The sequence below is a fragment of the Epinephelus moara genome, chromosome 10 (genome assembly GCF_006386435.1).
Source record: "Epinephelus moara isolate mb chromosome 10, YSFRI_EMoa_1.0, whole genome shotgun sequence".
In the NCBI taxonomy this organism is placed as follows: domain Eukaryota; kingdom Metazoa; phylum Chordata; class Actinopteri; order Perciformes; family Serranidae; genus Epinephelus; species Epinephelus moara.
Window position 1 is genome coordinate 5,068,260 of NC_065515.1, and position 13,886 is coordinate 5,082,145.

At 42.2% G+C, this 13,886-nt stretch overlaps 1 protein-coding gene across 2 annotated transcripts in view; it reads left to right on the plus strand.

Annotated features, from left to right (window-relative positions):
• The first annotated feature begins 983 nt into the window (after positions 1–983).
• lnx1 (ligand of numb-protein X 1) overlaps positions 984–13,886 on the plus strand; it is a 45,947-nt gene continuing 33,044 nt past the window's right edge. For both annotated transcript variants that reach the window (XM_050054038.1, XM_050054039.1), the window contains exons 1-2: positions 984–1,255; positions 7,453–7,967. In XM_050054038.1, the coding sequence (XP_049909995.1) occupies positions 7,519–7,967 (449 nt within the window). In that variant the 5' untranslated portion in view covers positions 984–1,255; positions 7,453–7,518. The remainder of the gene's footprint in view (positions 1,256–7,452; positions 7,968–13,886) is intronic.

A 13,886-nucleotide genomic window follows, 5' to 3' on the forward strand; every position in this document is an offset into this window, starting at 1 on the left:
TCAGGGAAATTTCAATTCTCAAGCAAATTAAACAAACTGTCTTTTAATCTATAATGTTGTGCCACCTTTTTAAAAATTCTTGTTTCTTTAAATCACCTCAGAATTCGTCATTTAAACAAAAAACCCACTCAGACTGGACGTATTTCTCTCCCTGTGCTGTGGTCAGTGATTGTAGCAACACTTGAGTAAGTGATACAGCCTGTACATAAATATATGCTGCTCAGACACTCCAATGATTCAGCTCTGCTTGCGTCTCAGAGTGACTCATGCCGAAACGTCATTTTGTGTCTGGAGCACCTGTGGCTCACAGTCCCGGGGTTTAAAGAGCAGCATGAGGTAGGAAAAGCTGTGAGCGAAACCACATCTAAAAAACAAGGATAACAACTGTTTTTGTGCAAAGCTGGAATCACACGCACGGCTTTACAAAAGCAGCCATGGTCAAAGAGAAGCAAAACCGCAACAAAAAAAAGAGAGCCCCATCCAAGCAACAGGTATTACAGTGTGTGTATTGTACACAGCTTTAATATACCTGCCGTATCTGAGCCTGAGACATGTTGTCATTTACTGAGATTATGGGCTTCCTGTTTCAAGATCAGAGCACAGTCCCTCTGTTTACGTAAATGGTCTGCAGGAAATCAATCATGTAGGTACATAAAATGTTTTTATTGTGTTATAGAAGACATCCTGTCAGATCTTGTAGCTCAAGCTGCTGCTGCCCTTTTGCAAGACGTTTCAATATTTCATTACAAGAGAAAAAGGTTTTGTTTGCAAGTGGTGCACTTTTGAAAAATGTCCCAACTGTTGTTTTTTTTTTTTTACAACCCTCCGTTCTCCTGCTTCCTGTCTCCACTCCACTTCATAGGAAATTCCAGGTTTCTCCCGAACTCCCAGAGCAGGTTTGGGCAGTTCTCTTGTTTACCTTTTCCCCAGCTCCACCCCTCTGCCCTGCCACTTCCTGATCACCTTGGCCTGTTAGAGGTGAGCAGGTTCTGAGCTCACACAGGAGCACTCTTCCCCGCTTTGGGTTGCAGAATTCCCCTAAGACCGGCAGTCGGATAAAATTTCCCCACTTGAAGAGTGGCAGCCAATCGGCAGACTCCATCACGGGACAAAGTCCTCTTTACTGAGTCATTTAACTCTCCTTTGCTCCCCCCCTTCACCTCCCCGCTCAACTGTCTAATGTTACACCCTCTGTGAGGCTTTACCTGTCCAGGTGAACGGCTCTGCTGAAAGTGAACGTCGATCATGAAGACATGTAAGTATACTTTCCCCTCTCAAGTTGAGTTTTTATTCAGTGTGGTTGTCTTAAACATGCTAACAGTGAAACTTTGTCAGTTCCAGTACCTGTTGCTGGTCAGAGTTATTTACATGGAATTCATTTGCATGTGAGAGTGTGTGAGTTCACTTTACATGCATGTAATAGACATGGAGTGCCTGTAGTGATGTTGTCTGTGTAGATCTACTAGTACCTATGTGTGTGATTGCTAATCTTAGTTAGTGTTCAGTACAGTCTGTGCTGATCCACTCAGCCATTCTGATATTAGAGACACTTGACAGAGCTTTGCATCTGCCCGCAGCTGTTCTCCCAGACTGAGGTGTCAGGTCTGGCTCAGACTCACCGTGGAGATATGCTATGAACTGAGAGAGCGACCGGCATACACAAACATACACACACAAGAGCCTTATGTAGAGGTTATGGAAAGGGCAGGAATTACATTACTCTGCTGCTCCAAAGCCCATATGCTCATTCCTAATGGAGTGAGATGCTTGATTTGAAAAGTACTGAAAATATTATGTAATGCATGTAGAGGCATGAGAAAATGTGTCATGATGAGATAGATAGGGTGGGTGTGTGTGTGTGTGTGTGTGTGTGTGTGTAATAGTGTAATTTAGGTCCTAATTATCAATAAAGATAATTGTCCTGTTATATTCTGTAAAAAATACTGTTTGTGTGGTTATGAAACAGATGTCAGCAGAAAGAGGGAAAAAAATGGCTTACTGGAATTTTCAGTGTTTCGGTGACATGTCTGAACACAACAGACTATGCTGGAGTGTGTGTGTGTGTGTGTGTGTGTGTGTGTGTTTGTGTGTGTGTGTGTGTGCGCGCGCCTATAACTCCAGGCTGCCTAATGTTTGTTTGTACTCAAGGTTCATGTTTTATTGAGCTGCTTGGAGGAGCAACACTGATCTAGTATCAGCATGCCATTCTGACTTTTTATGATCTGATTATGTTCATGAGCAACTCCCACTCTGCTGTAATGGTGCTGGTGAGCGTGGGCCCTGTGATTGCATGTCAGCCTGTGAATGAGTTTGTTGTTTCTATATGACTCACAGAGCAGTTTGTTGTCTCGACAGTGTCAAAACCTGCCATAACTACAACGATCAGGTGTGCTCTGTGTCAGCTTCAATACTCTATGGAAGGAATTTCAGTTCATGCAGCTCATTAAATAATGATTAACAAAGTAGTTATGCAAAAGAAGGCTGTGTTACATTGTATCCAGCGTGCTATGCTCACATGCACTTGGCTGACTGCGCCTTTTCCTTCGAGGGTGTGTCTGTTTGATTGATACAGATATGATTTGATTTTGTTGAACATGAGGAGTGGGTGTGTACACAGCAACATGCTAGCTCAGGGTGGACAGCAAGAGTGCCAACGCAGACACATTTACCTTGACGTTGGGTTGTTTTTTCCACACTCAATCGTTCGAGAAAAAGTAGCTGACTCGGCACAGCCTTGTATCATTATTAACTCGTCAAGTCATCCCAGATCGCAGGAGAGTAACCTGAGAGTGAATCAACAGCCTTATTTACATAAAATGTGCAATGTGTGAGGAAGAAGGTGGAGGCTATCTTAGACAAACAACTCTCCCAGCTCTCAATAGTTGAAAAGGGATGACCTATTGAGCCAAAGCTTGACGTGACTTTGGTTCAAAGACAAAGGAGACAGTTTTTCATTTGAGCTGTATTTACAATCCAAACACTACTTTTTCTTTCATTTTGTGATCTATAGAGTGGAATGGAAACATGGACAGAATGCAGCCAAAACCTCACATTTCTCATGCATGTTATATCAGATTGCAGGTGTAGCTATTAAAGGAACAGTGTGTAGGATTTAGGGGGATTTAGTGGCATCCAGTGATGAGGACTGCAGATTGCAACCAGCTAAAACTTCTCCCAATTAGAATTTTGTCAGAGTTCTTTGACTGGGAAGATTTTAGCTCAAGCCAAAATATCCGCAGACAAACAGACCTGGTGATTCAACCCAGTAGAAACACTGAATATAGTAGTTTCACATTAAAAATCAGTATTTCTCCAACATTGTTTGGCATGTCGGAGACAGGCCACCAGCCTAGCACCTGCAAATGTGTGCTCACCTTTTTCTTACTTAGGGTGCTTTCAGAGTTCTCTGGCTTTAGTCCAAATCAGGGACTGATTTTATTTCAACGATGCATAATCGCTTAAAGTTGGTTCTTAATCTCACAGCAGCATTTACAAGTGGACCAGATAAAATGCCCGAGCAAGAAAGATCCAGGAAGTAAAGCAAACGTTGAAGAAGAGTACACTTGCAAGATAAATGTGACACTTTCTAATGTCACAATGGAGGGACAACTACGCAGGTTGATTTTAGCGCTGCTCATCGTGGACTATATTGCTGTCATTGTTCATTTTAGTCAAACCATACAGTTTGAAAACGAGGCGCGGCTCCAACTAGAAAACAATGTTTTGATGCATTGGATGTGCTGAATGTGCATATTAAGGCAGTACAGGAGGAGGTGCACATTAATAATCCTCCAGGACTGTAACATGCTCATGTTTAACCCAAACAATGTGTCATGTGACTGCAGTTGCTTCACATCCAGGTCGGAACACCTTCTCACCACGAACGAACCGCACCAGAGTTTGTTTGTAACTGAAACAAGACTACTTCGGTCCGGTTGTTGGGTGTGCACCTTGTGTTCACACCTGCCCAAACGAACCACGCTTAGGGGGCAAACAAACTTGAGTTCGATTGAACCGAACCAAACAGGGCAGGTGTGAAAGCACCCTTAAGATCCAGATGTTCAGGAGGTTTTTCCCGGGGGCCGAATTATCCATAGAGATCTCTTCCTCTCCAAAACAAACAGACACGATGATATAAACCGTCAAAAACAACACCAAATGAAGCAGTTTCACATTAAAAAGTCTGTTTTTCTGACGCCCTCATTGCGGAGGAGCTGTTTACTACAGTGGCCAACACAAAAACACGAATGACCCTCTCTAGAGCCAGTGTATGTTTTGTTTTGTCCATTCTGGACTACCGTAGAAACATGGCGGTGCAACTCAGCGATCTTCTCAAACAAGGAAACCCTCTCTATGTAGATATAAATGGCTCACGCTAAGATAAACACAGTGATTCTAATTTTATTATACATTATACACCAATGGAAACACACTTATTACCTAATATTCCAGTTCTGCCAATATATCCTCCTGAACCATACACACTGGACGTTCAAAAAAACACATCTGTAACATGTAGTCTTGTCATTGTCTCCCTAGAGCAAAGAGCAGAGTCCCAACAAGACTGTTATAGCGGTGTTGTCTTGTCACACCAGGGATTAGGAGTGAGCCAGAGAGAGCTGATGCTCCTCAGGCGCAGGCGTTTTCCTCTGTGTGAATGTGCCCGCCTGTATGAGTGGGTGTGTTGGAGGCATGCTTGTGGGCATGTCTTTGCATGTAGGCGCATGTATTTTTGTGCAGGAATTCTATTGTTATTCTGTGATCTTCAATCCAAGCACAAATTATTATGACTAATGGGTTCCTGTAATATGCCATCCATTTTGTTTCAGACGACAGAGTCATATATTCTGATCCCTTTACTTTATACTTTTTGTTAGTTATCTTTTCTCTTCTAACACAAAAGTTTTCCAGGAGAGAAAAGCGAACAAACTTAAATGAGACTGTGTTATCCCGATAAGATCAGGAATTGAAGAGAATATCAAACCACCTTCATTTTTCATTTTCTTTAACTTTGAATCACTTTTTTTTTTTTTTTTTTTCACATTTTCTGCTCCCGCTGGCAGATATTTGCTCCCTCCCTCCCTCTCTATCCCTCCCTGTCTCTGGCTTTTCTTGTGTAATGATGAAAGTGCTCTGCTCCATAGATCAGGCCAGACCTCAGACGCAGCAGGTGCCACAGTCTGTGATGAATCAGCCATGTTACCGCAAGCTCTCAGTGGGAAAGTTCATCTTTGTTAAGACTGCTCAGCCTCTTCTTATTAGCTGTCCCCTCCCAGACACACCAAAGACACTGAGCTTATATGGCTGTCACAACTGCACCATCCTCACACTGCTTATGTAAAAATGAGATGAAGACGGCCTGTTTGTTTTGACAACTCGGCGGTTACTCTGTAGATTTGTTTGTACTTGTAAGTGCGCGGCCATATTTGTCAGCATTAGCATATTGGGATTCACATCAAAGTGTATTGTTTGCTAAGATTTTATTTAGAGCACTGGAATGTGTGCAATTAAAATAGAACTAGATTATTTAATAGACTCCAAACACAAGTTTGTTGTTGGTGTTTTTTTTAACAAGATCTAGTGTCTCATTAAGCAGCCAAGACCCAATAGTGGGTCCAGAAACAAAGCTTGTGGAGTGCCAACAAGATGGCTGTTGCCAAGGTGACGTGTGTCTGACTGAGCCCATCTGTTCGTGTCCATGTGCTCAAGGAGCCTGCCTGTTTTGAATATGACGTGTACACTGGCACGCACAGTGTTGAGCACAATGTAAACCTGTGTGGCAGTTATGGAGAAAAAAAACAGTGTGAAATCATGTCACATCCCACAGTAGTGATGTGTTTGTCATGCAATACAGCGAGCGGGTGCTGGAGACTTATCTGTGTCTTATCTGTCCCTACACTTGCTGCTGAGATGAGCAGTATTGACGTTCCTGCATCCAGGGAAAAAATCTCTGTAGTTCAATATCACTTCTCTGTGCCAGCGGAAGAAATCAAACTGAGGGAAAATAAAAAAACCTTGCAGGGCTGCTGCACACGTCATATGCTGCTGTTGTTCACATGTGTGTGAAAGAGAAGCTCTGCTCCGGCAACACAGCTTATGAATATTTTCACACCCTGTTTATTTGACATGATAACTGTGCTGCTGTCTTTCTTCAGCGGTGGAAAGTACATTTATTCAAGTGCTGTACTTCAGTACAATTTGAGGTACTTCTGCTTTAATTTGATGGTACTTTATACACTTATTCTACATTTCAGAGGCAAATTATGCGCTTATAACTCCACAATATTCATTTGCATAATTACTGGTTACTTTTTAGGTCCAGACATATTAAACCTTTTAGTGTCAATGTGTATATTTGGGTCGATGTTACGTTTCAGATGTCTGACCTGTTAGCAGTTCGACCAAAAAGACTTTTCTCTTCTACATTTCTCATATTGCAAAGATGAAAGAAAATGTCCGAATGCATTGTTTATCAAAGTTAGTTTTCTCTCTCCCTCTGATTTATCTGGTCCCGATCACCATGCTAGGAACCCTGAACGAAACTACAAGCTGTATATTAAGATACACTGTGTTAAGATACAGTGTGCAGGATTTAGTGGCATCTAACGTTGAGGTTGCAGAATTAAAACTTTGATGTGCCAAGCACGGAGAACTATGGTCGCCAGTGCAAAAACTCAAATAGCTTTATCTAGTGCCAGTGTTTGGTTTGTCTGCTTTGGGCTAACTAAAGGTGACCGGGCTTTTGCCGTCAAGGCCTCGTAGCTCTGGAATTCTCTGCCTGCAATTAGGCTAGCTAGCACATTACCCGTTTTTAAAGCACTGCTTAAAACATATCTTTAATGGGAGAGCATTCCTCTTTAATGCCTGATTTGTGCTTTTGTGATTTGTAACTTTTGTGTTTTTTTCCTTTGAATTGTTTTGTTGTTTTTTTAATGCACTTTGTGAAGCACTTTGTAACCTTGTTTAGATATAGTGCTACACAAATAAATGTTATTATTTCTGCCAAAAGACGCCCCTAAATTCTACACACTGGACCTCTAAAACTAGCTCCACCTTGAGCGGCTAACACCGTGCTACACTGATGCCCCAGTTATCAAGAATCTAATAATATCTTACACAATAATCTGCACAATCTTACTGCACAACCAGTTTTTCTACTTTTGATACTTAAAGTACATTTTGCTGATAATACCTATGTAGTTGTACTAATAAGGGCTCTTCTATGAGTTGCCTGGTTGGTAGCTAGCAGCTAATGTGCTAACTCCATAAATAGCGTTAAACAACGACAACACTGCAGCCAGAGCTAACACACACACAGAAGAAGCGTGACTTCATTCTCTACTCAGGACACAATAGCTTCACTATATCTTTACAAAGCAAATGTATTAATGCTCTGAATGTCACAACAGAGCTAAATACTACTGCTTCTCACTGTATTCTTTTTCCCCACAGAGTTCCTGACAGACCTCTGCTGCTAATGACCTCCTCACCAGATGCAAGAAGACATCCTGAGTCCAAATGAGTATCCAGGAGGACAGTACAGAAACTGAAGGTGCCACGGCAATGGCCGAAGCATCGGCTCCACCCCTTTCCCCCTCAGACTATAGACTGTTGTTTCCTAACCTGTGCGCCTCGTGTGGCCACAGCCACCAGCTGGAGGAGAACCATGAGTACCTTTACAAAGACGAGGTGGACGACGACCTCGTGTGTCACATCTGTCTGCAGGCGCTCATCAAGCCCCTGGACACGCCCTGTGGACATACCTATTGCCAAGAGTGTCTCACCAGCTTCCTGCTGGAGAGTGATTTCTGCCCCGTGTGCCGGGCGCCCCTCATGCTGCAGAGCTGCAGGAAGCCCAGCCTGCTGGTGCACAAGCTGCTGGACAAGCTGACCGTAGCTTGCCCCTTCACTGACCATTGCACTGAAACAATGTCACGTGGTGAACTGGAAGACCACATCAAGAGCAGGTAGGATGGAGGAAGCAGTTTAGTTTATCCCCACACTCATTGTAAAAGCAGTTTGTTACTCGCAACATTTGCAGGCCAGTAACTACATTTTCCATTAAAGACAGTCAGATATAATCTGTGCTCTTATTAAACAAGTAAGCAAGTACTTGAGCTCCTTTTTCATTTTTAATTCTCTTCTATTTACCCGTGCTATCTGGTAAAAACTACAATGACCTGTAGTAAACACACACTCTAGGTTTCCCACCCTCTTCTGCCCATCGTCATTAACCCGCAGCTCCGGTCCCAAAGGGGAGAGTTCTTCCTTCAACCAGGCTTTCATCTAAACTCAGCCCAGCTCTTCTGTTTATATCATTAAAAGACAGTACTTTGGTTTCTCTCAGTCTGGATCTGTTTTCATTAATGCTCATTAACACTCCCCTAGCCCAAAGGCCTCTGGGATAATTAGTGCATCTCGCCACACATCACACACAAGCAGCGGTGTGTTTCCTATTCATTTGCACTTTATGAAACTCTATAAACTCTAAAGAAGTTGTGCCCTTCTTTCTGCCCCTTCTCTCTGTCTTATCTCCCACCACCCACCACCTACACATGCACTCTTTATGTCTTCTTCCCCTGTATTCTACCCCATCCCTCCCTTTACTGTTTTCTCCACATTGCTCTATTGTTTCCCAATCCTTCCCTTCATGTAGTGTGAGTATCATAATGAGGTGTGGAGCTCTGAGGCCGACTCCCGCAAGGATTCAGCTGCTCACCCATAGTTAGAAAGTGTTATCTGTGGAGGTGAGAGGCCACGTCCTGAGGGACGACTCCACACATTGTGTGCGAGGATGTGAAAAAGTTACTGAAAGACCCATCTCAACATTTCTATTCCGTTCACTTATTTTGCTGTGGTCCAGTGATTGTGGCTGCTGTTTATACAGTGAGTAAATGTGCATTTCTCTGAACAGGTTTTGTCTAACAAAGCTGGGTATTAATGTAATGTTTGCCTAGTATTGAATTTTAACATGTTGGAATGGTCAGGATGGTTGGATGAAACGTCAGGCCTTAAGTAATGACCTCCCACCGAAAGTTAACGTTGATTATTTTTGAGGGACCTTTGTGGCCATGGTTAAAAGAAAGTGGTCATTATTTCTACCATGACTCCACAGGTTTTGTAACCATAATAGAATAGTCATTTCAACCCAAACCATGATGTTTCCCAAAGCCAACAAATCATTTTGTAAACCTACACAAACCTTAACCATATCCACAATTTTTAAGCACATTTGAATCCAAAATACTTTCTACAGCAGAATCTGTGATATGATATTCTGTCTGATTCTCAATATGTGTATGATATGCCTCCTAGTACACAACAGTTATTTAGCTGGGCTGTGCTTGCTGGTTGAGAGAGATATTTGCAGAGATGTGGACTTAAGTCACATGACTTGGAATTGAGTTGAACACGGGTAACAAATTTAATGACTTTAGACTCAACTAAAGTCAAAATCAAGAAGAACTTGCAACTTGACTTAGACTCTCACACCAGCAACTTGTAACTTCACTTGGACCTCAGCCTTTTGATCTGAAAATACTTAACATCTCAAGGGTTTCACCGATCACCACACAACTTTGTAGGCATATGACCACACATAATCTGAGNTATGTGAAACTGCACATAGGCATTGAGGATTGGCATAGGTAGAAGGTGACAAAGCTACCAGTGGGCAAGGACTAGTCGGTATATAATTTAAAAGTATGCGACACATAAATTCATAACATTAACTATACCAGCAAGTCATCGCTTAATTCTCCAGATTCACCTTGTTTGAACTAGTCTGACAGCATCCAATCAAGTTGCATGAGAGAACATGACGAACTAATGTTAAGCTATTTAGCTTCAGCTGGAAAAAAAATAGGAAAAAAATGAATTACAGTATGAAAAATGTGCAGGTCGAAAATTACTAATGGAGACGCAGACGCAACAACTTCTAACTCTGCTCAACGTGTAAAGTTGCGCAAAAACACTAAGTCGAGGCGAATATTAACACAGTAGAGAGCTATGTTTAGCCAACGTTATTACTCTGCTGTTAAAATTGCATTAAATGTGGTTTATGCCTTGTTTGGGCCTCAAAACTCAATGTTAAGGACTGGGGACTTAACTTGAGACTTGCCTGTCTTGATTTAGGACTTTTCAGCCATGACTTGGGACTTTGCGCTCATCAGTCTTGACTTTGGATTTGACTTAAGACTTGTTAATCTAGACTTTGGAATTGACTTGAGATTCATCAGTCTTGACTTGGGACTTGATGCAATGACCTGAGACTTACTTGTGACTTGCAAACAATGACAGTCCTAAATCTCAACAATGCCATTTTAAATATGATGGAAGTTTTAAAGGGTATCACAGGGAAATAGCCAATAAGGCAAAGAAAAGTAAAACACTTTTCTACTTTTTTCTGTATCTAGACACCGAGATACATTTAAGAGACTTGTAAATGACACCATCCTTCCCTGCTCATATCATTCTGCGGGTATACTGGTGCCCATAATGGTAGCGCTCACTGTCTCTGGCCATACCCCAGAATCTGGCAGAGGGTCAGGAGTTGTAATGACTGAGACAGCCACGCCATCTGGTCAGAGCTGATTTCATACCCATGTAATCATTCATGACCTTTATTGGCCTTTTGCTTGGAGAAATTGTCATTCTGGACACAACCAGTGCAATCAGGAGCAAAATCGTAACCATCTGAACAGCAGTATTTCTCGGCAGCTTTGTTACTTTGCCCTGTAAGGGCTTGCACAGACTTCAGCCGAAAGGGCCTCCCCACCCACTCAGGTATTTTCTGCTTTTTAGCCAGTTACGTGTAGCTACATGTGCATGTGCTGCTCCAAACTGGTTTTATCTGCTCTGAACGGCTCTCGCTCTCATATTTTTTATATTAGTCAAATTAATTTACCCAGAGCTCCATGTGTGTGTTTAATTGATGTTCTGCCTTGAGCATGATGGATTTTCTTTTTTTTTTTCCTTCTTCCTCTTTTTTTGTGAAATGTACTTGTTTTCAAGTACACTTTGAAAGCCCACAGAGGAATTCATCAAAGCTTGTGTGAATATTTGAAAAAGAAATGAGAGTTCCTGGCAGTTACTATTATTTTATTCTGCGTGGTTTAATGTGGCAGGTAGTTTTTATTTGACCTCGCTGTTGTGTATGTTTGTATGAGAGACACAGACAGAGAGGGAGAGACAAGGCCACGTAGCCAAAGCCAGATTGTTCCTGTCAGCAATGGTGCAGTTTCAAAAGCCTACCATGTGGTTCTTTTCTTAATGGAACGACCAATAAGTCTCCAAACCTTTCAGATTGTTTGTTGCAGAACAGCACAACCTATCCCTCAACATTTTAGCTGACGTCAAGCTAACATAGTTTGTGACTGCTATTCAAGGCCACTTCTTTAGGTCGCTGTCTCATCCCTCAGGCGTAGAGGGACAGAGGAGCTACATCACATTTTCCATTTAATGCTATGTTCATAATACGAGCGACAACGCAACAGCGTGACCAGCTATATTATTGCTGAGTCACAATTGCGCTCGTGTGTCCCCTACTTGCCACAAAGCATCTTGACTGAATGTCATCAAAAATTAGTATTTGTCTAAAAAAATATCTGTCCGTTTTTATCTCACATTTTGCAGTCCCATGTGCTCTGCAATGCACATAAAGGTAGCATAGCATCAGCTAACTGAGCTAAACAACACGATACCACAGCTAAAAACAAAACATATCATTGGTTGATGCTTCAGCCTATCAGTGGAGCACTGAAAAAAAGTTGAGAACAGCTCAGCTTTGATTTGTAGTGTGTCAAGGTCCACAGCGACAAGTGTCAGGCACCAGTTCATAGCTTCATGTTACCAGCTTCCATTGAAACGACTTGTAGCCTATTGCTGTGTTGCTCGTAGTGTGAACATAGCATAAGGCTGCATTCACACCAAGTCAGACGTTGTAGCGAGAACGCCTTCTATTTATATCAATGTGGGTAATGCACCGAGGCCGCAGAAGTAGGGGCCACAGGGAATATCGAAAAGGAAACGCAGCAGAAAGTTGAAACAGATCAACTTTTGGAGAAGCGCAAACTGATATCATGACAGATTGTCAATCATGTGACCAGAAGACACCTGCAGTCCACAGGCACATGTCATACAGTCCTTTTCTGTCGTTAAATATTATAGTGAGTAATGTAAATATGTAAAGAGCTTAAGAGTACTATCTATCTTTTGTAGCAGTAAAGATAATTCATTAATGATAATCAAAAAGAATTCTAGAGATGTTTCAGGCTGACATGAACAACTTGCTGTGGACACAGAAACAGTCGCTGAGATGAGGAGATTGGCTTCATACCGCTGGTCTCTCCCCTCTATTCCCCCACAAATGGGCCATTTAAGTGACACTTCCACACCGCCGCACAACCCTGCGGCTAATCGCCACAAGGCCTCATTTGATGTGAATGCAGCCTAAAATGTGGCAGGTTGTGTTCCCACATCATTAATTTCCCCCAAAAAGCTGTAGGAAAAGAGAACAGACACCTGTAGCATACGGCTGAATCTCACAGAAAAAGGAATAACCAGAAGTTGTGCTTATAATTTACGCAGGGTGTCATGGTGCTAAGAATGCAGTATCATCCTCTTCTTTTCTCAACATTACATGAATGTACATGTGGTACCTTTTGTATTTATAACACCTGTCCTGCCAAGTTTTCTTTGTAATGCAGAATTCTAAGCCCCAAACATACTGTATCTTTGAAATTACCCAGTCTGACTCTACATCAGAATGAGGAACTGGCTGCTGTGAGCGGGAAATCAAAAGGAGTAATGGTGGGGAGTATGTGGATATGTAACGATGGTGTTTTTGCGAGTGCGAGTCAATGTGCGAGTGTATGAAACGACTCCTGTGGGGGCTGACTGGTTTCTGTTCACAAACTGCATCCTGTCACAATCCAATTACATTTCCATTTCCTGCGTGCCCTGTGGTCTTGTTGCTGTGCGCACTGTTCAAATACCGCAGGATAACTTATGCCTCAGTATGCACGCATGCATGCATTAACACACACACACACACTCTCACAAACAGACACACACACACAGACAGATTCAGCCTGTAACCACACTACCTCCATCCATGAAATATTCATTCAGACAGGGTATTTACACCAGTTAAGTGTCTTTCTCGAGGGTAGCAGACGGCTGAGCGCTATGAAAATCGGATAACAGTGGGGAAAAAAGGTAGAAAGAGGAGGAACAAGGAAAGGAGGGGAAGAAAGGGAAAGGAGAAGATGATAAGTCAGGAAAAGTAGTATGATGCTGAGTAAAATGTGAGCGTTCTAAGTGAAACTGACATGACTCTACTTACAATAAAAGAGCTAAATAAATATCATTACAAGGGGATTGAGGGTGAGATTTGACAGGAGGGGATGAGAATAGATAAGCCGTAGTATTTCACATTCAAAGATCTGATGCTACATTCTCCCCGTCCTGCTTTGTGTTCACTACAGAAAAGACAGAGAAAGATAAGAGTGACAACAGAAATAGGAAGGGATGATAGAGGCAGGGCTGCATGACATGCAGATTTTAGGTTAGTTACATTATTTATATTTAAGTACTAAGAGATTCAGCATTATTGAGTTACTGCTCATTTCATTGTCATGTATAGTACTTTGTATATTTAGGGTCCGGGCAGCTAAGCTGCCAGGACACTATTGTAATCCTAGGTATTCTTCTTCTTTCTTCTTCCGAGGATATCATACTTCCCATGGGTGAAAACTCACCAAACTTTGCACAAAGGTCCAGTCTCATGCCAGATATCCTCAGCTGTAAACTCAAGCCAATAGTCCTGATGGTGGCGCTACAGCAAGCGTCTAAAGTTCAAAACTTTGGAAATTCATAATAAATCA